This window comes from Falco peregrinus, chromosome 5 (assembly GCF_023634155.1).
Source record: "Falco peregrinus isolate bFalPer1 chromosome 5, bFalPer1.pri, whole genome shotgun sequence".
Lineage (NCBI taxonomy): Eukaryota > Metazoa > Chordata > Aves > Falconiformes > Falconidae > Falco > Falco peregrinus.
The window spans coordinates 97,839,465-97,863,132 of NC_073725.1; the positions used below are offsets into that span (position 1 = coordinate 97,839,465).

The window sequence follows — 23,668 nt, forward strand, 5'->3', positions numbered from 1 at the left end:
TTTCCTAAAACCCCTTGCTAATGCTTCCCACTTGTCATCTTTGTGCAAGCGGTTTCCTTGCTCCTGGCTGTCCAGGCTTATGGTGTTTCTTAGGGACCTTTTCTCCTGGGGTTTAGAGGATCTCTGTTTCTGCAAGCATGCATATGTGCATGTTTTTCTTCACCCAAATCCTTCCCAGCCCAGAGCTGCGCTGCTCTTGCACTACCTTGTGGGCTAGTGTCCAGTTTTGAGCACGAGAGAGAGAGATGTGGTTTTGGTTCTTTGTACTGAAAACCAGCCTGTTTTTTCACTAACAGAACTAAGCAGAAAACTTCAGATATAGGTAGGAGTTTCAGTTAATTTTATAAAGTTACTGGTAAATAGGAATGGAACGTTTTTCAGCAGCAGCAACTTTTTAAAAAAGTTTGCCTACAAGCAGTTTATTGATCTAGCAAATAAGTGGATAGCACAAGCCTGGAGGTGTATGATAGTTAATGTGTAACCGTTAAATAGACTTATTTGGGCACTTTTTATGTGTTCACATAGCAATTAAAGCTTATAAACCTGTGGAGAGTGTTTTTATGCGGAGTAAAATGAGAACCTTTATCCCAGAGAAGGTGTTCGTGGAAAAGGTACAGTTTATGTAATTGTATTCACGTGACTTGACGTAAGCGTGGGGCTGCAGGGAAAGAAAAAAAAAAAAAAAAAGCTTCTTGAGCAAATTCCCGAGGCCAATTGCAGTATTGCTGTGTACTGGCTTCCCTCCCAGTGGCCAATTTAGTATATTGAAATCAGTGTAATTCTGTGGGGGGCACTTTATTGTGAGCCTCCTGAACAAGAGTGTTATGTCCTTGCTCTAGATGGATTATTTTTTGGTTCTTGCCCCATGTTTGGTTTAGGTTATGAGTGGGGTTTTTTTTGTGTGTGTCCTGGAGTAACTTTGGTGGTGGCGTCATATTTGCTGAAAAACATGAAATGATTTCCTGCTGGCTAACCTGATCAAGCAGTAAGCGTGTCCTGTAGCTCTTGATAAGCTCTGTCCTGGTTAAAGCAATTACACAGAAATGCAAGCTTTGTGGGAATGTGGAAAAGGCTTGGTTTCTTTTCCTTACCTCTTTATTTCCCGTACAACTAATTTGATAGAAAGCAAAGACAGAGTGAGATGTTGGGGATTCAGTAGGTTGAGTATACATGTAAGCTATAGCTCCTCTTTTTTTACTAAAAGAAATGAAAGCTGAAAACTAGACTTGTTTCAGGCTTTTGCAGCAGCACCTTCTCCACGCTGGAGCATGTGGATGGCGAGGGAGAAAGGATGGAAGGCAGCCTGGCTCGGTTTGTGCAATTGTGATTGCAGAGCTCCAGGCAAATATTGACACCAGATTTCTTGGCAGATGTGCCGTTCCTGAGATGCCTTGGGAGTAAGAGATCCTTCACTGGCGCTCACTGTTGCATGAAGCAGCCCCTCCTGGGATGGTGGAGGTGGCGCGTGAAGGGCGAGAAGCTCAGTCAGTGCTTGTGGTAGAGCTGAGAAATGTGATGTTAAAGGGGTTTTCACGCAGAAATACTACGGTATCGCATTATGAGGTCTCTAACAAATGGGCAGTCGGACAGACGACAGAACTGGGACACCTTGATATGTCTGCACTGCCAATCTGGCACAGGTCCGAATGCAGGGAATGCATGCATCTGCTTTGCTCTTTGCACCACAGGACAACTGTTACATTTTCACATCTTTAAAAAACAAAGTAAAAACCAACTACCAGCCACAGAAGGGGAAGATTGTAAAATGCTGTTTTCCATCAGCAGTTGGCTGCCTGGGCTTTGTGCTGTGGTAAAGGGTGTTTTGCTGAGCATGTGTGAGATAACCTGCTTTCCCTGCTGCAGTTCTAGAGAATACACCAGAGGATTGTTAACATCAGCCAGATACCTCTGTAGTATGGCTTTGTAGCATAGTCTGGACAAAAGGTTAAACCAGGCAGTCGTTTCTGCAGTGTTATTTCCTATACAACACTCTGGAGAAAGTTCAGTATCACTTAGTTAACTTTTGCAGAGCCATTTCCTGTAGGTTTTGTTAGAGAAAAGCTAGATTATGTGTTTCCAGTTGCAGTAGAGTTATTTTCCCCTATAAAATGCACTACAATTTATTTTTATACAATTTTCATTGGTTTGCAAAAGGCTTTGGGGGGGAGCTTGTGTGTTTGGAAGATTTGGAGGTTTTTATTTCATACCTCGCTTGCTGTGACAAATTGAGGAAAATGTGGGTTGTGTGGTGTGGTGGGTTTTTTTTGTTTTTTAATGTGGCGTTGCTGTAGTCGAGCCAGGCTTGGAGTAGAGAGCCTACGTTAGCGCGTGCTCCCACACCACTGTGAATAGCAGCCTGTCTAGCCCAGGGTCCTGCTTCTGACAATGCCGTGTTTTAGGAAGGACTGAGAAAGCTGTGCAGCTAACAGCCAGGCTTAACCTTCCTGGAGGAGGAAAACCTGTCGCCTCCTCGTGGCTTCACAGATGTGGTAGTGACTTGCATGGGTGTTTCTTTCCTGGTGTGTTTTGTTTGGGTTTTTTTTTTTTCAACTATGTGATGTGATGGGACCCTCTGATCTCCTTGGACTTGTCCTCTTTCATCTCTCCCATGGCCTGACTTGTGGGGTGCTTTGGGTTCTCCATCATGGTTCATCTCAAGATTTCATCTCTTGCGCATGAAGTGCTGCACTCTTTCATTGCTGTCTGTGCTTAGAGCAGCAATGTTTTCCACGAGTCCGAAGAATTCTCTTTTTCCAATTACCTGGATATGGTGATATTCCTTATCCTTATTCTCTTCATAGCGATTAATTTATCTACTCTCAAAAGGATGTGGTTTGAATTCTCCAAGTGGTGAGTGCACCTGTGGCCCTCCCCATGCAATAAGAAACCTTGGGAGTGCCTTCTGCGTTCATGTTTTTCAAATAATTGCTTTCTGGAGCCCGAGGCGTTGGTGTGAAGCCAAGGTTCCTTTTGCCCCAAGAGAGGTGCAGTGCGAGTAGTGAATGGTGAGCTCCTTGGCATGGCGCCTGGGCTCACAAGGACCACTCAGAAGAACGAAAGGGTATTTCTGTTCTTGGTCTAATTGTAGTGTTAGCTTTTCTATTTTCGATGCAGCAGGCGGCCACCCACCTGGGAATGTTGTTATGGGACTTTTTTTTTTTTTTCTTTTTTCAGAGCCCATCGGGCAGTTTTAAGATGGCATCTACTTTAGGGTATGCCTGAGTGAGGTGGGTTCCAAGCAAGAGGGAAGGAGATGCCTGCCTTCTAACATCTCCCTGCAGAATTTGTTGTTTGATGCAGCTTTCTTTCAGATCAGGTGGTTCCCTGTGGTTGAAGCTGGGACTGGAGCCTCCACTGGCATATATGTACCTTCTGGTGGGCAGAAACTAAGATAGTTACAACAAAAAATCTGGTCTCAAATGCCAAGTGGAGAGTAATGATTCCAGTAATAATAGTTAAAAGAAGATGAAATGAGCTTATCCAAATACCTTCTGAATCCAGCAGTTTTGCAAGAGATTGGGATACTTAATTGCTTCCAGTAGCAAAAGAGTAGGGAACTTTTCCCTTTCCCATCCATCTACAACATGGAAAGGATAAAAAAACTATAGAAGAAGTTTGCTTCTTGATTCAACCTTAATAACATCGACCCTCCCTTTGAATTGGCTGTGATGCTTTTAGCTGAGAAACTGCACAAATCCAAGGGAGTTCCTTGAATAATAAATCAAGGCATCCATCCAGCAAAGTACATCATAATAGCACTTTGAAGCAGATAAAAAATACTGTCCTGATCTGAAGGTGAAGTGTGTGCTCAGCTTTGGTGCCTGATTGAGGCTAATGCAGGGTTTGAGCTTAGCACAGGTGCCCCAACAGGGGGTGTGGGGAGCAGGAGCAAGTGTGGGCTCATTAACTGGCTGCTTCACCTTCGCCCTGCACAGAGTCCCATTTACCCAGGGCTCCTGAAAGGTTGAGACAACTGAAGAGCAAAAACCTGCAGCCACTGGAAATAGGGGCTGTCTTTTAATCCTGGCAAGTCCTGAGATACAGGACTTCAGAAGAGCAAGCTTATTTGAAGAACTTTCTAAAATTTTATTGGCTGTAACTTTTCTTCTTTCTGCAGTTTGAGTTGCACTGATAAAGAAGTCTGGCTTTGTAAGTGGAAGGAGTTGAAAAATAGCACCAATAAAAACCGTAAAGCTCTCAAACATTTTAAAAATAGTGCTTCTGTAAAAGATGTGGCATTGTATACTGGGGCAGAGTGTAATAAAGACTTTTTACTAGTGCTCTTCGCAATTCAGTCATAAGCTGTACAGCTGTCCCACACTCTCCTGATAAAGCCTTTCTACCTGTACAAGTCACTACAGCTGTCTTGCCTCGTGCATATACAGAGGTGTGCATGTTTATGTGTGTGTAGCTGCATATGCATCTGTAAATTCACATAGTGAAAGTCACGTACATGTGCAAGTTATTTAAGCAAGAATATATGCTCATTTGTGATGTTCTGCTGTATGTATGGAATGTGGAGACTGGTGTGTGTAATGGAAAGCAGCGATAGATTTAACAATCCCCTTTACTACTTTGCGGCATTCTTTGGGTAGAGACTTGAGCACCAGCTTCATGTGCATTGAAATTCTTGCTGGTATCCTGCCACTGTCCTAGCAGTAAACACTGATACAGGAGCTGTGCCAAAAAGGAATGAATGCTTGTACTTACAGATGGCCCTGCTCTTAACACAGAGACAGGAATATAGCTTTCTATAGCACATCATGAAATAAAGAGCATCTTCTGGAGGAATGTCATATTCTAGGTCATACTGTTTGACACAGTAGGCACTTGTCTAACATTGACTCTACACGTAAGTGATCACTGTAATTACAATAAGTATCTGACCTGCTGGCTTTCTCTGGAGGTGCTCTGTGGACTACCTTTTGGAAACTCCTGCACGACACCATTGCGTCTGTGATCTGCCTCTTCAACCTCTTGCTAGCCCAAGGTGATAATATAGCTGTCTGCCATCAAGTGCTATAGTTTGTGACAAGGTGAGGGTAGAGGAAGCCATCTCTGCTGTTTTCAGGCCATGTGCAGAGAAAGAAGCTTATCAAGGAAAGTAAGTTTGCTTAGGACCTAAAATGTGGAGTAAATTAACTTGAAACTCTCTTCTGGCTTTTCATTGTCAAGTGGAAGGTGGTTCCGTGCTAGATTTATTTGCCTTGTTTTGCAGCAAATGCATTATATATAGCCTGGCTTTTATTTCTGTTGATCTAGGTGGAAATGGCTTCTTTTAAATGCAGCCTTTCCATCTTGAAGGTCAATTAAAACAGGTTGGAGGTCAGATAAAATAAAAGGGACAGAACATTTACTTCTTGGTGTATCTATTTCTGTAATGTTATCAGTGCGTGTGGTTTTATTTCTAGCATTTTGTTCCAGGGCTTCCTCTAAGACTGAGCAAATTGAATCAGTTGGATGCAGTACAGCTTCCAATTTGGGGTTAGAAATCCATTAAATTGCTTGGTGCTTTATCGGCAATACAAAAGTGCTTGGGATGAAAGTGCGTTATGATTGGACATTGATTACTCAAAAGGAGAGGTGAATGCCTGTGTAAGCCACGTGCGTCCAACCAGGATGGCCAGCTTAGGGTTTTTTTTTAGCTTAAAATGTGCCTGTTTTGCCCTTAGAATGCTGGTCTTTGTAATAAAGAAGAAGGATTTTTAAACTGGAAATGGAGAGCTGCCTGCCGCCGTGTGTTTTTCACACCTCTGGGGGATTAGAGCTGGCCCTGCCGCATGCTGTGCTGCCAGGCATTGACTGCCCCGTGGGTAACCAGTCCCTTAGCTGATGCTTTGAGGTGATACACATCGTTCCTTTCCATGCACAAGATCTCTGGGTTTGGTCAGCCCCTCAATTTCAGCCCATGACATTGAAAAGTGCCAGGAGTGTCCTTGCTTGGGTGGATTTTAAACTGAGTAGGTTTGCAGTGGGTGTAGGAAGCCATCCAGTGTTGTAGTTGCACTCAGACTGCTGCTAGCATCAGAAGGGGATCTATTTCCACTGTACAAAGCTGCAGAGGTGTCTGGGTGTGTTGTGAGATGGAGTTATTGCCACGAGGTGGAAGAGGGAAGCAGAGCTGGGAGTGATGACCAGTGCCGCCGTCCTGGCAGGTACAGCTGAGCTGGCTGCTTTGGTTAGCTTGTTAAGCCTCCTAGCACATCGAATGCAACAGAGCTTCAAGTCAGTGTATCAGCTGAGATTTTTTGTAGATGACAGCATAGCACATGCACTGGGTAGCTGATTAAAAGCAGCCACTGGTGACACAGTGGTGTAGCATGGCCAGCCTGGGCTGATGGGGAGAGAACAGTGGTTCTTCCTGGGAGATGCCTCCTTGCTTTTGCACTGTTCCCCTGTACGAGGGCAGGAGGTGATGCAGCCCCTCTTTGCGGTGTTAAAAAGCAGCACCGAGTGCAGGAGAATCAAGAGCAAGCTGGTGAGCCCCCATGCCTGAGTTGCAGGAAAAACTTGCACAGTTTTTCTAAGAATTCCCCCCTGCTCCAGCAGTTTGCCTGACTAGTTTTAACCAGTGCACAAATACTCCTTTGTGCCACTTCCAAGCGAGTGTGTTTTTTTTGGAGGGGGGGGATCGGGCCTTCCTGATTAACTATTAATAAGGACCACTGCGAGAGAATGAAGCGCCGAGCAAACACCATGGGAGCGGGCTGCCTGCCCTCTCCTCACCATTAATGATTGACCGGGCTCTGCTCTGATGCGGCTGGGCGGTGCTGTGCCCTGCAGAGGTGTGCCAGAGCTTCGGCATCGGGATTTGGTGCTCTCCCTTCCCGGTGTGCAGTGTATGGTGCTGCTGCTCAGCGGCACCGCGGGAGCTGTGCCTGGTGGCGTATTTACAGAATGGGTATTTCTGATAAACTGTGGTGTTAGAGCAGTGGAAAACTGTCTTCTCTGCTAGTTACGCACCGAGCTTACCAGAAATGCTTGCGGACATGACTGAAACCACTTGTATCCTCAGGGAGCACAGCACACTACAGTTCTGTGTTGTGGGAGAAAACATATCTAAAATATGGGTTATTGGATATTATTGGATGATTGTTGACCTCGAATGTTTTCTTTAATTGTGGAAACTTCTGAACAGTGTTCAGGGAGCTCCTGAATTATCTCTCTTTTCCATGTACACTCGACTTGTAACCTACAGCTGGATGTTGCAAAATCACGTGGCGGGAGGGTTAGGTTGCCAGCAGTTGAACGTATTGCTGTGGGTCTTTCCGAGCATCTCAAAAAGCCAAAGGTTTAACATGGTTTATCTGCTTGCTGTAAGTACTTGTGAAAAATTGTGCAACTTTCAGATGAAAATATTTGCTTTGCAGAAGTAGCAGTTTTTGAAACTGTAAATAGCACTTAATGCTGATCTATCAATGTAGCTCTTGTTATCAGTTAATGGAGGCTTAGCAGTTGTTCTAAGGTAGACACATATAGTAAACTATATAGTCATTAATCCTCAATAAATCGGTTTAGTATGTTGAATACACAGTAGGGAACCTTAATTGAAAATGTTAGTAGAGAAGTCATGGCCTTTATTGATTTACTGGAGAAACGCAGTGGTGATGGACGCAGGAGCAATATGTTTCATGACTGTTTTGTTTGAGCTAGGACTCCAGCCCTTGCTTCAGCAGTTTAAGACACGGTGTACTTTACTTTGTGGAGGCAAAATGGCTGAGAAAGAAATTTGCCATCAAATTAGAAAAAGGTGAGTTTGCTCTTACACAGTGGAGCAAACGTTGTGCAGCCTTTTGGGTTTAGGGTATGTTTTTTCTCATGACAGTAGATAGCACTTCAGTTAAAACAATAAACCCAGAACAAACCCTATGGGTGTTTGGGCAGGTGGAGGGTGGAGTTGTATTTGTGGGTTAAAAAAACCTTCCACATCCTGCTTTTCCTTCCAACTTCTTACCTGTCACAGGTGGCAAACCAGGATTGCTTTATATTAAATTAAATACAGTTATTTTTATTTAGGTGTCCATGGCCCCTTTGAAACGTGTTTTTGCTTTGAGGCAATCCTTGTAGCTGATGGCTCAGTGTGCTTTGGAGAAGATCGGTCTCCTTCAGGCAGTGCAGCTTAGTAGAAGCAGCAAATAAAGTGAAAAATTAGCGTGATTAAATGCTGCCTGCTCTAACCCTTGCAGCATCCCCTGTTCCTGCATACAATACCACCTTTGACTGGGCTGTCTTGCTAGGAGCAGAGGAACATGCAGTCCTAATGGGGAGGGTTTGTAGCCTCAGTAACTGTGGGCAGTGTATGTGCTGCTAGTATTTTTTTCAGAAGCGGAGAAAGTGTTGTTGAATACCTTATCATTCATGCTTGCTTTGTCCTGCCATTTTCTGTTGGTTCAGGTCCTTACTGGGTGCCAGGAAAGGCTGTATGTGTCCCCAGCCACGAGTGCTGCTGGGGCCGGTGGGGCACGCTGCAGAGACAAGGGCTCATAGTCCTCCCTCTGCCATTGAGGCCATTGGATGATTTTCAAATTACTTCACTTCTTAAAATCTCACTTTACTTTTTTTGGAGCATGAAGCAGTTGAAATACTGAGAAAACTCTTATTGAGTAGACCAGGATCAAGCCCTGGTGAAATGAGTATCCTTGTGTCCTTCCTGATGCTGCAGGGGCATAGCAAGAGATCCGTAAGCACCTGAGTTAGCCAAGTGCTTTGCACGTATGTTGTGATGTACTTGCATATGTGTATGGTTGTGTAGATTAAGTTGAAGCTGATCTTCCTTTTTTTTTTTTTTTAAAAAAAAATTAAACATTTGGGGTGTTTTGAAGAGATAGTCTTCCAAGCAAAATAATAAAAAAAGGGCAGAAAGGATCTCTGCTTTAGTTTTGCTAAGGTTATTAAAATAGGAGGAGATGGGATCCTAGGTTTTGTCAAAACACATTCACGTAAACTGAGCAGGGTCTAAAATAACCTGATACTGCCCTTTTTAAAGAGACAAATAAGCCTGTAAGTGTTCCTTGTAGGAGATGTAGAAGCCCCAGCAGCAGCTAGAGTTACCCAGCACTCCTGCTAAGGGCTTCTCTGTCCTTCCTCAGGCACCGAGAGCGGGGCTGCCTGCTGGAGCCGCAGAGCTGGCAGTGATGGAGACATTTATGTTTGCAGCCTCGTGCGAGCAGACTGGCTCTGGTGGTCACTTACCAGGCTTGTACACGCAGGCGTCTGTACGTGCCAGATGTGTGGTCTCTGCGCGCTTGTGAGCGCAAACAATTGTGAGCCCGGAGTGGTGGAGCATGGAAGGCTGTTGCTGGAGATGTGTCCCTGGAAGTTACTTGAAGATAATTCCCTAATCCCTTGAACCGTATCAACCACGTACTAAATTAAATTGTAGTCCAGCACAATGTTTCTCAGTGATGTGGTTTTAATTAGTATTCTTTGCGTTAATGACTGCATGCATCTGCTGGAATTGACTCTTTGGTGATCATGCTACAGGAATTTCCTTTAGACAGTATTGTTGGTCATGACTGAGAGTGATTCATGGTGCAGTTTTCTTGGTGTCTGGATGACCTCTCAAAGTTTGTCTTCACTGTCAAATTAGCTCATATTATGGCTTGAGGGTTGCCCTTAAGTTGACTCCCTTCTGCACATAAAGCCCCTTATATGAGCAGGCTGTTAACCCAAGCTAATATGATGCTGCTGCTGCTAATTTGAGCTAGGGCATAAGTAAAGCCTGAGTGAGCACATTTGCTTAGCCACTAACAGGACCTCTCAGTGATGGGGCACAGCTTCACCCGTGTGGGTGTTGCTTGTCCTTCCCGTGTCCTGCAAAGGGCCCTTCCTCTCTCCAAAGCACTTTAGAGCAGCAAGCTGGGACATTCACCTCTCTGGTGCCCTGTGTTTTGTTGCTGTTACCTCCTTTTAGGAGGTCACTCTTGCTGATGAGGGGACGTTTCTGCACCCCAGAGGTGTCCCTTCTCTTGTAAGCTGGATGCTTTGCACAGACAGGCAGAGCTCGCCGGGGTAAGCAGTAAAAGAAACCATGAGGGGCTTGGCTTGTTGCGGCCATGGGTGCCCCAGAAACGTTAGCATCCCAGAGTCCCAGTCAGTCCAGGTATTGCTCAGCAGCGTGGGAGCTCATGCTTGAGGCTGGCTGAAGCACAAGGCGTTGCATGGGTGCGGAGCCCTTCAGTGCATCCTTCAGCAAAAATCTATTTCTGTTCTTTGTCCCTCCTGACCGTAGGCAGGTTACGCTGAGTTCAGGAGCAGTGGAACAGAGGTGAGAGCGATGAGGGGGCTGAGGGGCATAAGAATCTGTGGTTTTCTATCAGTTTAGCAGGCAGATTCAAGGGAAAACCCAGGAATGGTTGTGGTGGGTTGGGTGAGTGATTTCCCCAAGTCCAGGCTTTGGCTTCTGGCAGTGAGTCAACCACTTCAAAGGAATCTGCAAGAAATCCTCCAGAAGGTAATTAAGGACTTCATATCTAGTATGTGAAAGCTCCTTCTACTCTCATCGCTGTGGTGGCTTTTGCAACTCCATTTAGTGGCCATATTTTTTAGGGGAAACTGAAAAAAAAAAATCCCATTTAAGGGAAGGTGTTGCCGCGCAGCGCAGCTGTGGGTAGTTGGCACCAGCAGCAGTAGCTGTTTGGCTGCCTTTGCCTCATGGGAGCAGATTTTGGACTTGCCCTGCATGCAAGAACCGAAAATGGACTAAAGCTGCTTCTTTCTGTCCTTATGGTCCATACAACCACATCCTGAATCTTTGCAGTCTAGTCGATGGCTTTGTGCTTCAGTGTTAAGCCTCGCATGTCACTGCTTACAGGGACTCTGCCATCTCCCAGGGAGCTCACGAGCTTGTTCAAAAGAGAAACTCGAGTGTGCTTTCTTCCCCGCACAGCTGTATACTTTTAGCATGGGCAATGCATTCTCTCTCTTGTTCCTCTGGCCCCCGTCCCCAAGCTAATTCAGCTGCAGCCATGCTTTTCATACCCAATCAAGTGTGCATGGGGCCTCCATTCCAGCGCTGTAAAGCCATCTACAAACATGTGGGAAGAGGATGGTGCCTATTCAGTAAGCTGTGGACTAGGCAGCTATCTTTCGACAGATTAGCCAGAGGAATTTCTGTTGCAGGGCTTGATTGTTCTGGGCCCTCGGCTCCCTTTTGTGCAGGAGCAATGAAAAGTTGTGTTATGACAATGGTTGACAAAGTGTTTAATGAAAGCCACAGTTGGCAGTGGCAGAACTTCGAGCCATCCTCCTTTTCTCCAATGCCTGTCATCAAAAGGTGCAGAAGCGCTTTTGACATAATCTTCTGCACTGACAGATAAGTGGCTTTGATGTAAGGGTTGGAAACCTTCAGCTCTCTGAACAGAATTCAGCCATCATCATGGTGAGCAGAGACCAGGAGCCACGTATGTCTTCCTTTGTCTGGCGAGCCAGCCAGACACCTCTGTCTTTAAAAAGAGAGGTGGCTTTTCTCTTCACTGGTTAGGTTCCCAAAGCAGAGCCAAAACTTCCACATGAACTCCCGGTCTACCCCGCACCTTGCCCAGGGAGGCAGGATTGGTGTTTCATGGTTCAGAGAGCTGATTGATACCTCCTCACTAGCAAGCAGGACGCTTTATGTGACAGCATTATTACTTTCAGGAGGTGGTTTCAAGGCAGGCTATGTACCTGGTTATTCAACAAGGCTTTCCTTTCAGGCTCTGCAGTGTTCAGTGATCCACAGTGCCATTTTCACAATGCTAACTGAAGGCAAACACTGCCTTCTTGTTAGAGACTGGAATGGATGAATAGACAGAACAGGGCCCTTCCCGTATTGATTTAACAGGCTCTCGGTTCCTGATCATGGGCACCTTAGAGTGACAGGAGGGGAAAATCCCTACGTTGTTGGGTTAGCCAATACAAGGAAGACTTGAAGTATGTAATGTATAAATAATGTGCAGAGCACTTCTCATGCTACTAATTTGAAATAAAGTTTAATAAAAACCCCCATGAACTTCAGGTCAGCTTCTGTTCAACAGGGGGAAGAACAATCTGAACGTTAGGGGCTACTCAAGTTGGTGGCTCAATTGTGTATTCTCTGCTGTCTGTGGAAGCTTCTGACCTTGGTAGAATGCTTCCCTGAACTTACAGCCCAGGCCCTTGTCCAGGATTTGTGTTGGGTGTCTGACTTGCGTTTTCTTTCCACAGTTGCTCTGGAGGCATCAGAATACCCTCCCATGAGTAATTCAGTAGAAACATGTACCCATGAGAGGAGCAGGTGGGACATGGGGCAGCCTGCTTTCCGTGTGGGTATGCCCTCACTTGGGCTCAGCTAACCCTGCTTAGGTGCAACTGCTAGAAGATGGGCAGACCCCGCACACCAAAGACATGGTCTCTTGGGACTGGCATAAAACACTTTTATTATTTTATTATTATTATAAAAATAAAAGGTGATGCTTTATAAACTGCTACTTTGAAGAGGTGCCCAGCACCTGAGATAGCTTGGATGGGTTGGGGGCGTGCTCATTTGGGAAAGGACAGTGTGTTGGCTTTGCGGTTTGAGGACTCTTTTTTTTTTTTTTTTTTTTTTTTTTTTTTTTTTTCTTCGAAGAAGACATTTTAAAATACTGATGGCAGAAACGTTTGCTCAGTGATCTGTTGCACTACTGCATGATGTCAGACTAAGGGGCTCCTTGAGAAGGAACGTGTTCTGTCGTATGGGAGAGCAGAAACATGACAGTTTTCAGCGATGGGACAGCTGTACCCCCACGCTTGGCATCTCCAACCAGCCTGCATTGCTGGGCTGCTCAGCTTGGAGAGGCCGAGCTGATGGGGACGTTAGAGCCCCTGCAGCATGCACTGCCATATATGCGGGACCTGTACTTGGCGGTGGGGAAGCATCATGTTGCACCCATGACCTCAATTTTTGAGTTCCCTTCTTTATTTGCATTGCTGGAGCCCAACCAAGATTGAGGCCTCACTTCATCAGCATTGGGCAAACCGAGACAATACCTACCTCAATTTTATTTACAGTCTAAATAGACAAGACAGACAAAGGGTGGCGGTGGAAACAAAAGCTCTGAAGAGGTGATGTGACATGACCCGGTCACCCCAGCAGGAGACTGAGAGTCAGGAATAGACAGAGGTTTCCTGTCTCCCAGTCCCAATGATCTATCTATTGGAGCACGTTAATTCTTTCTCCTGTTTGAATGCTGTGACTAGCATGCCAAATACTGTCTAGTGAGGGGATCTGCGTTCTGGGAATACATCCTTTGATTGCTAATGAATGCTTCAGGCTAGAAATTCTTGAGTGTTTTAATCTAAGTTAAAATACAGCTAGTCTCAAAAATTGAGTAAATTGTTTATTTTTGTGTATCTGTTTAATTTCAGGTCTCCTGTTTATTTTGCACTGACTCTCTTTCTAGCTTTCATTTCCCCACCGATTTTTGAACAATGTATTGTATGGTTGGTGAGGGTAGTTGGTGGTTGGAGTGGGTAGCATGGGGAGGACTGAAGACTTTGGCATGCAAGAAGGTGGAGTTCATCTGCATTTCTGCAGCACCTGTTGGGAAGTCTTCCTCTTGCTGGAGCAGGCAAAATACGGTTGTGCTATGTGAAGAGCCAGCTACTTGTGCAATGACTTTGATGTTCAAACTTCCTGAATGGCAGCAACAATAATCAGAAAGTCACTTTGGATGATGTTGAACTGTGGGCATGAAATCCTTTAATTTACAAAGACCTTTGTTTTTTCATTTGTGAACTTGTGAGGTTCATGTCAGCATCACTCAGAGCTTGAGCACTGGCTAAACCAGGGCTCTGGTCCCTTTGACAAGTGTAGGGACGATCAGTTTAGTGCCTGTGATTCTCAGTTCTTGATTCATAAAATAGGCTCTTAGCCTATTGCAAAGGAATGTTTTGAGGCTAAACACCTTAAGAAACGCAAAGATTTGTGGCGATAGAAGGCATAGAAATACTTGAAAACATATGGATTCATGTACAGTCATGACCGTGGTTGTATTTCCCCCCCCTTACAGTTTGTCACTACTATTTCTGTGTCAGGTTTATCTTTATTGTGTTGAGCCTGTAGGATGTTGCCTGTTGTCTTTTCTCTTTTGCCTGTACATCAGGCAGGGACAAGCTCCAACCTGATCTTGCTGTGTGGTTTAAAAACAAACAAAAAAAAAGGTAGTAATGTAATCTGTGGGCAAATTGCACTTTAATTCGTAATTGTGCTATGAATATGGACTTGGCTTTCAAATGCACTCTGAGTTTAAACTGCAGTTTGACTTTTATTTAGATAAATGCCTTTGAGTTCATAGTGAAATGGATATCTGCTGTAGGCTGGTATTGATTTAAAGGTCTCTTGAGTGTTTTAAAAGGCAGTAGGGGCTTACAGGACAGCATATTTTAAAACTAGATGCTTGGTTAGGTTGTACACTTCTGTGTAGCTTCAGGTCTAGATTCAGTCAAGAGGCAGCCTGTGTTGTTGATTTGTAGAGCCTTCTTTCACAGCAGGTATTGGCAAAAAATTTGAACGTTTTAGGCAAAATGTAAGGACCTGTCTCTAGAGCTGGCTGCACTGACATGATGGAGAATAGCATGTGCATGAGAGCTATCAAATGGTTCCTGCATGCAGGGGAACGCTTTGAGGACTTCCCATAAATGCATTATAGGAGGGCAGGTGATCAATAACAGCTTCTCAGCTCAAAAGAGGTGTTTATCGTTTCCTGCTAATCATGCAAAGTTGGTAAGCTTTGTAGTCTTTTCAAGTCTTGGTATTTGTAAGGTTGCTGTGGACCTAGATTTCTCTTCACGTTACCTCCCAGTGCAGTGGGTTAGCAGGAGCACTTCAAACAGGACATCTCCATCTGTGGTCTTCTGACAGCTGCCCTTTTTTGTGTCCCTCAGCTCTTGGGTTGCGTAGCATGGGTAAAAGTTCAGTAGGTGCCTTGGTGACTTAGGTCCTCTTTACCTGCTTGGGCTCCAGACCTGCTTGGAATCTGTGGGCACAGCTTCAAAACAAAGAAAATACACAAACCAGGGAAGATTGGCCACTTTTCTAGTCAGACTGGCTTGGTGGTTTGAATAAGCAGCTGAATGTTTGAGGGCTTATCTAAAATCAGGCCATGAAGCTTTTGGGTCATGTTCAGAGGTGCAGTAAGAGGGTGTAACCTCCCTGCAGAGGAGACAGGAGGGTTGAATTTTACCCAGGATAATATCCTAGAGCAGGGTGTGGAGCAGCATAAAATTAATGTAGGTCCCCCTTACAATTTCCTTACAAGTTATTGTGGTTGCTTTTCTGCTACCACCCATCAATTTGCCTCCTCCCTCTTTAGATTACACATTCACAGGAACATGCCAGCACTGCATACATCATGTTAATTAGGCCGTTTGTTAATTTTCACATCATTAGGCACTTGGTCTTAATTGATCTGTGCTCTCCTGGTAAGTCCATAGCTGCAGGTTTGACCTGTCAAGTGTGGTGTGCTGACAGTGCCTATCTTGGAGGGGAGACTTTGCTGTTGCATCTGATCATCTGCTACAGCAGAGCATGGCAAAGCTCTTGCTTGTGGTTTTCAGAATCGGTACTTTATTTGCATTATATTGTCTGTTTGCTGTCCCTGGCGATCCTCACAGTGAGTTCCTTCCAGAAGCACATTGAGCTCTGGCTGTATTTCCAAACAAGGGTGTCCTGTGAAGTCTGCTCTCCCACCAGGCTGCTGTTGGATAGTACAGCATCCGTGAAGTGCTATAATACGATCTAGATTTGGGCTGTCGGGTGGTGGGAAAGTGTTGGTTGGGGTTGTTGAGGACCAAAGCGTGTGCTACTGCGTGACTGGCTGAAAGCTGTAATTGCTGATTAAAAAACATTTAGTGATATACTCATAATATCATCATCTTAGAAAATGTAGAACACATTTTATGATTACACATAGTAAGTGTACGTACCTGTATCTGTCTATTTTGTATGTGACACACACTGGGATACAAAAATGCTCCATGTGAATATAGCTATAAAATATTTAGCAGAAGGTTTGTTGATGGTTTTAGTTCAGACTTTAATTTGTCAGGAAATATCCTATTCATCTGTGATTAGTTTTGTGGTTGTGAATAACCAATAGAAGAATAATAAATGTAATTGTGTAATATAAAGACAAATTAAAACCACACTAATGCAAAAAAGGAAAAAGCTTGGGGAGAGCTAGATAACATTTTGATCACGGAACTAAACTCGCTCACTCATGTATTCAGCAGGAAAGTGCTGCTCTGCCATGTTTAAGTGCTCTTGTTAAAAAAAAAAATATCCACCCACCCAGTGCAATCCAAAATAATTAAGACAACTATTTTGCTGAGCACTGTAACTGCACTATGCTGATCCCACTTTTTTTTTTTTTTTAAACAGAAACCTGAGCTACAACAAGTTGACGGAGATTGATCCTTCTGCCTTTGAAGGGCTCTCGATCCTGCAGGAAGTGTAAGTATTCTTTCAAAGATTTTAAATTGTATTTTGCCAGGGCAATTTGTGGGCCAGAAGGGAATTGTATATAGTTTCCTTCTTTTAGTACCTTAGTATTATATAGTGTATATAGTAACTTCCTTTAGGTGACTTGAATGAGCAGATCTGACTTGGTTTGGAGGGTTTTTTTCCCCTCCATATTGTACCTGTGCTGTATTTTCTTTGTTAAAAGTAATCAATGAGCAGAACACAACATCCCAATTAAGACAAGATAAGCTGTTATTGGAAATCATTGGAGTTTGCCTCCCTCGGTCTTGTGCAACGCTCGGAGGGAGCAGTTCAGCTAACACACCTGAACATACACACAAAGCTCCTTGCTGAAAGGATAACCCTGAAGCAAGGCAGAGCAGCCTGGACTGTGATACCTGATGCCAACCTAACGCAAATCTCCCAGGAAACAAAGGTGTAGTGTAGTGGATAACAAAGCACTTAACTGTGTCTCCTCCTCTCTCAGACATTTGTGCTCCTTTTGGAACGAGAACAAATTCTGTTTGAAGCTTGAAGTTTGACATTTTTAGGAGAGGCTAAAACAGCAGAGGTGTCTTCTGCTTTGGTGGGGGCAGAGAAGGAGCTGGTGAAGGTCTGAGTGGCTGTGCCAGGCCGGCCCCCCCTTGCTGGTACAAGAAGCCTTCTTTGGGCAATCGCAAGTTTTTCTAGCTCCTGATCTGTGTAAACGCTCTGCAGTTACCCTCGCAGAGGAGCTGTGCCTGTCAGCTATTCGCAGTGATTCCCGGAGCTCCGATTTTGGGTTTTGAAAAACGAAAGTGACTAAAATTGCAAGCGGTGGGTTGAGGTAATGAGCTCGCGTTTGAATGTTGAATCGCTGGCATTCTTGAGGTTTGGGCTCTGTTTGAAGAGCTACTGATGCCTCATGGGAAACTGAAAAAACATTTCCTTTCAGAAACAATACTGTGCTCTGTGTATATTGTGCCTTTTCTCTTGTCCTCTGTCTGTTTTCATTAAGTGTTGGCTCTGGGGTGGCTCGTGGAGGGGTCAGATCCTGTGATTCTTAAATAGGCAAAAGTTTTTGCTACAGCAGGAGTTCTGCCTGACTGATGCCTGCAGGATTGGACCGTGGGGATTAATGTAGCATCTCTCCCCTGATTGCCTCTGGCTCCCCTGCTTACACTAATAGTAGGGATTTACAAGGGGTCATGATTAAGTGCGGAATATGGATCAGGAGTGACTGCAGTGCTCTGGAATCGGTTCATCATGATCATCCCAGAGAGCAGTCAGGAAGGGGAGAGAAAGTGGTGCAGATCAGCAAAATGCTGCCTGTAGGATCTGTTTTCTCAACTTTTCTTTAAACTCTGGAAAGCCTTAAATTACTCTGTGCTTAAAGAAGAGAATTGCAGCCCTGATCCCATGAGACTTTAGAATTATCCTAACATGATTGTGGCTTAGCAATAGCTTTTATTTGTGGAAGTGCCTGAAGGCTTGTGACTTCAGGGAGCGTGAGGCTGGGAAATGCATACGGTTTCTGATCTCTTAGGTAGGGAGCTCCCTTGTGCAAAGCGCTGCACCCTCGAGAGCAAGACGAGCCCTGCACTGAGCAGTCAGCTGCTAAAAAAAGGTATCAGGGTTCGGGGGAGGTAATACAGCCCGCAAAGTAATGGTGCAGATAAGAGCTGTTTGCCGTGTCAGAAAGGCAGGGTTAGGGAAAAGGGAGAGAGCAGAGGAGTGAGTAGGAGGGAGAGGGAGCAGTTAGAAACGGGAGACTGGAAGGGAGGCAGAGGTCTGGAGCGGAGCCTGGAAGGCAGGCTCTGGAAAGTGTGAGGGAGAAGCCCTATTAAAAGCCCTATCTACCAATCTTGGTTGCTTTTGAATAACAGCTAAACCACAGACCACTGAAATAAACTGCATTTCACAAAGAGAACCACATCTGTACTGCCAGAGCATCTCCTTACTGAGTTTTTTTTCTTTTCTTAAGCACTTTACAAACATTCATGAAATAAGCATCATGCTGTGGCATGTCTTGAGAGCAAGTCAGTGTTTTGCTGTGCGCGCTGTGCTGGGCAAACCAAGTCACCCTCAGGGAAAGAGATTGCCCCAAATAATAGATGCATTGATAAGACCTGAAACCTCCCATGATGCTTCAAACACAGTGCCTGTGGTTCCTGAGCGTTACAGATGAGGCTCAAAGCTCTGTGTGTGTCTCTGTATGTGAATAATTAGTGTGATATATTTTGAAGACCTTTTGTTTTCCCTTGATTTAAAGAAAATGTCTGCATACCAACAGATGTAAACTTCATAGATTATCTTGGATGCTCTGTTTTTTACTTTACTGAGTTTGTAATAACATAATAGCTGTTATTTCCCCTACGCTTTTCCCTTTCCCTGCGTTTAGACAGCTGTTTGTGGATTATTTTTTTGTTTTGTTTTGTTTGAAAATCTTTTTTTGCTTAAAAGTTTTAAGTCTGTGGGGGATGAAATTTGACTCAAAGTGATATGAAACCCTGTGATCCCAGATGCTCTGAAATAGCTAGCTTTGTGCTGATGGAGGCTCAGGTGGTAGGGGCTGGCACGGGACATTACTTTCCTTCAGGACACCTATGCTTTCCCTCATCCCCTTTGGTGGCTCCCTCTAATGACAGACCCCTGTTCTCATACCTTAGTTGACAGAGTGGAATGGAGGGTGGTGCTGTGGGGTCAGCCCTTTCTGGCATTTCCTCAGGTCTTGCAGATCATGGCATCCATGAAAAGTGATGGTTGCATGCCTCTCAGGTTTTCCAAGCTCATTTGTAACAAAGAAGTAGCAACTGTGCTAAAATTCCTCTCCCCACAACTCACCTTTTATTTTCCAAAGTGCCTTTCACTGAAGACTCTGGAGAGCTGTGCTATTTTTGAGCAGGCTCCATTTCAGCTTGACACCAGCCTGGCAACTGGACCGTAAATATTTTATACGGGAGGCCCCCCTCCTCCTCTGCCTTAGCATCCAGAGGCAGCAAGTTTGTGTTGTCAAAGGAAGCAGGGCTGGGGAGGAGAAAGGAGGCTGAAAGCTTAAATTTGTTGAGCCTGGCTGTTCTCTTTTGAGGTTTTTGCTTCTTTTTTTTGTTTGTTTGGGTTTTTGTTATGTGAGTGAAGGGGAAGATGAGAGGGAAATCCCAGGCAAATATGGAGCTTGGCTGTCTCTTCTTCATCAGCAACTGGTGCCTTTGAGCCAAGAGCGAAAATGAGGTGGCAGAGCCACTTCTGACCTGACAGGGGGTTGATATATGAAAATCACACTTATGTCAGAGGAGGGTTTGACTAGTTGTTAGATGCCAGTCAGTGTCAGAGCTTAACCAGAGCTGACCCAGGCTAGCAGAGGGTGGGCCTAATTATCCTTCTTCTCCCATGCCTTTCCACAAGATGCTCAGTTGGATTTTAATGAAAACATGACTCAAATATAAGCCTGTTAATGCTCTTTCCAGCTTGCTTTGTACCTTTGAAAGCTCTAGACCCTGATATAATACAAGCAACAATGAGCTTTTAGTTGCAAAGTGGAGCTCCTTGCTAAATGGCAACACATCTGGCTTTTTTCCCTTACATTTTAAGGTATAGGTATAATGTCAGAGGCAGAGCTGAGGCTGAGGAAAGCTTTTATCCCGGCAGTGCCTGGAACTCCTTATGAAATCAAATCTCTTGCCTGCTCTCGGAGGAGTCAAAAGGAAGTTCTGGGATGGATGTACCGCTGTCCCCTCCCACCTGCCAAAAATAGTTTTAAAGGAAAGAATTAAAAAAAAAACCACCAAAACCCCAACCCACCATAATTTCAGATTGCCCCAACTTGTTCCCACAGCTAGCGCACTGTGCTCCCCTGCCCGCCACAGGATGCTTGGCCTCTCGCACCCAAATTGGGATCTTTTTGAGATGCCACCACAGAGCCCTCCATGATGGGAGCAGCTCAGCGGTGGGTGGTGGCAGGAGGGCTGGGGGGCTCTGCCTGCAGCCATCGCTGATCAGGGGCGGCCGGGGGTCCTGAGAAGCTGCTGGCGGTCCTGGGCAGCCACTGCGTGCTGCCTGCGTGGCCCCACTCGCCCCTAATTGCTTCAGCATGCGGGGTGGGGGGGTGGGGGGGCAAGATGGCTGAGAAATTAGGTAATTTTCAAGCAGGCGGGCAAGCGACTGTTACAGTAATTAATTGACTAATTCACCATACAAACAAGGGCTCTTTAAACCAAGGAAGAGCTGGTCACATGGCAAGGATCTGTTTTCAGTCAGAAAAACACTTCAAACATTAGGCCATTGAAAAGGACGTTTTTGTACCAGCGCTTGCAGGGACCCGGCCAAGTCTGCAATTGGGGGGGGCTGCCTGGTGCTCCCCAGCTGGCTGGCCATGGCAGGTCACCTGTTTTTGGTGACATTATTGTGCCCAGTGCTGGTTTTTGTGTGTGTGTGTTGCTGGCTCAGGATTTCCAGTGTTTGGCCTGGTGTGGAGAGGAGGCCTGAGGCTGCCGTCCCCCACCGCCATGGCATCCTACTGGGCCCTGCGCCCCGGCCTGGCGTGGAGGGGCGAGTAGGGGCTGCCACTTCGGGAGGGAATGAAATTCGTTGTCCTGAGGTAGCGGGACCTGGCTGCCTCATGCTGTGGGTGCAGACAGGACCTGGCTGCCTCATGCTGTGCGTGCAGACAGGCTCCTGTCTCGGGTTTGCCTCAGCGGTGACTGGAAGCTCGGGCTGTAGCACAGTGCCTTCCTCGGTGGCACTTCACCGTTTCAGGCAGTGGGTGGAAGGAGAAGAAAAGCATTACTTTTTTAGAGATACTGCAGGACAAATTATGGTGGCTCTCCTTTATTAAAGGGTTGGGTGGGGAGGGTAAGGTGGGACCATCAGAGAGAGCCAGACAAGCCCCTTGAGATGGAGGCCTCTGCCGGCATGTTGGTGTTCCTGGAGAGTCGGGCTGCATATGGGGGTGCTGCAGCCGTCCCCTGCTCCTGCGTGCTTGGTCCTAGGCTGCTGGCTTCAACAATTCCTTGCTGTTTGTTGCAGGCAACTGAACAACAACGAGCTGACCGCCATTCCCTCCCTGGGACCCGCTGCTTCCAGCATCCGCGCCCTCCACCTGTAAGTCACTGCTGCCTCTTTCAGCTTGTCACTCCGCGCTGCGTGTGGGGTAGGTTTAGCTGCTACCGAGAGTTTTGTCTGTGTCACACCCGTTTCTGCTGACTCTTCAGGTTTCATTATCAGGCTTGTTAGCACCTTAATTAAGAAACATCTTCGGGAGTCCTGCGATTTGTGCGAGGTTGGGCTTGATTGATGTTGTGCTTGTGGTCATCGGTAACTTATGTCAGTAAAACTCCACAGGTTAGTTGCATATTGCCTAATATTTTTTTCTCATCTGTCTTTGGGTTTCAATTATTATGTCATACTTGTGCTGTTAAAGAAGTATATTATTTTATCTTTCATTGTTTTTGGCCCTGTTCTGATAATTTCTTCTTTTCTCTTAAAGTCAGAGACTATTCACATCTTAAGCTTTCAGGGAGCTCATTCCAGACTCGTTTTTATGGTCTCTCTCAACTCTTTTTACTTTTTGAGAGAGTGGTTGGTGATCACAAGGCTTGATCTGCTGAAGCTTTGAAGTTCCTAACTTCGGTAGTTTAGGTGCCTGCAGAAGTGTTAGACACCTGAGAGCCCTTGTGTGTCTGCCACCAAGGCTCTCAGATTGAGGATGCTGCTGAAGGGAGTAAAGACGTTATAATATCAAACTAGTACCTTGAGACTGTAGATTTCTAAAATTATTTTGCGTGTCTCTGCTTGTAATACGCAGAGAGGAGGAATTTTGCTGAGGTATGCATAATACCTCCCAGGTTCCTAGGAAGGGGAAGTGGTTATAGCTAATACGGGCTTCAGCAAAGTGCTTGAGCAGTTCAGGCAATGGCTTCCAGCACACATGGCCTTGCAGCATACACCCGCAGGCAGGTGCCTGTGTTTGCCATGGATTTGCTTCTCCTTGTAGTGGAAAATGGCCGTGTCCATACCACCAGGTGATTGGCTTCTCGTGCTCAAAAGGCTCTGACATACTCTGAGACACCTCGATCTGTTGACTAAAAGTACATTCCCGTTACTTAAATCAAGGACAGAATTGAGTGAAATGAACTGGCACTGTTCCTGCTCTTCCATTAGGCGGTGTTAAAATATGCAAAGCAGAACAGCTCCCTCACTGTCTTACTTCAGTTTAAGGATCTTAGCTTCAAACTGGTGTCCATATCTCACTCCTAGTTTGAAGCGAGTTTAGCTTTTGTTTGAGATATGGTGCCTTTGATCTGGTTCTTGGGTATACCGTGTTCCTGCAGAGCTTATGAAGAGCTGAAGTGCTCCTCTGCTATCATCAGTGCTGGATCTAGCAAGTGTCTCTGTTAAATGCGTAAGTAACCACTTCACCTCCTGGGTGGAGGGGCGGCTTGTGTCTCAGCAGTTATCGGACCTGTCAGATATGTCACATGCAGTTGGTGTGAAACCATCTTGTTTGATTTCTGCCTCCTGCCGCAGCCTCTCCCTGCTTGTGTGACCACATGTGAAGTCTGGATGCATGACCTGGGGGCTGCTGGCCACAGAGCAGGGCAGTAAGTCCCTCTGAGCAGGGTCCCTTGTCTAAGGCACGATCCCCTGACATGAGAGGCCATCTGCCTGCCACTTGAACTGAGCTTACCAGGCTGCTGCATAACTCAAGTGTGTTAAAAACTCAGAAATCTGATTTATGGGTGGAAAGCTTGCATACAATTTACCATCCAGGATATAGTTTTAGGCCCCCCAAATCGGCTTTTCTTTCTCACGAAGTCTATAAATGATCTGAGTTTCACAAGCCCCTGTTGTTGTTTTTGCTATTAATTTAGCTGTTGGCAAAGGACCAAATTGCTAGAGCTTTGGGTTTTTTATTCCTGAAATGAAATAAGCAGTTTGGAAAGGAGGAATAATGACTGGTGGAAGGCAGCAGATTTACAGCTCCTCTGAAATTTCAGAGTGGTGCAGAAGGAAGGGGAAGGTACAAAGCCAAATGATAAAAGGACGGTATTTTAAACAGACCTGCTTAGTATCACTTTCCAGAAATCTGTATTGCTTTCCTCAGCTGCTACACATAAATAACTCTGATAGTGGGATTTGTAATGCTGCTGTCATACCGCTGCAAGAAGGATCTCTTTGTTTAGCGTGTGTCAGAGAATGCCACTTTTTTCCCCCCTTGCATTTCCTTTTAAT

The 23,668-nt window shown here is 45.4% G+C and overlaps 1 protein-coding gene across 1 annotated transcript in view; it reads left to right on the forward strand.

Annotated features, from left to right (window-relative positions):
• Positions 1-23,668, forward strand: part of LRIG1 (leucine rich repeats and immunoglobulin like domains 1) — a 94,289-nt gene that overhangs the window by 20,368 nt on the left and 50,253 nt on the right. The window contains exons 2-3 of the mRNA XM_027794672.2: positions 16,379-16,450; positions 21,464-21,538. Of these exons, the coding sequence (XP_027650473.2) occupies positions 16,379-16,450; positions 21,464-21,538 (147 nt within the window). The remainder of the gene's footprint in view (positions 1-16,378; positions 16,451-21,463; positions 21,539-23,668) is intronic.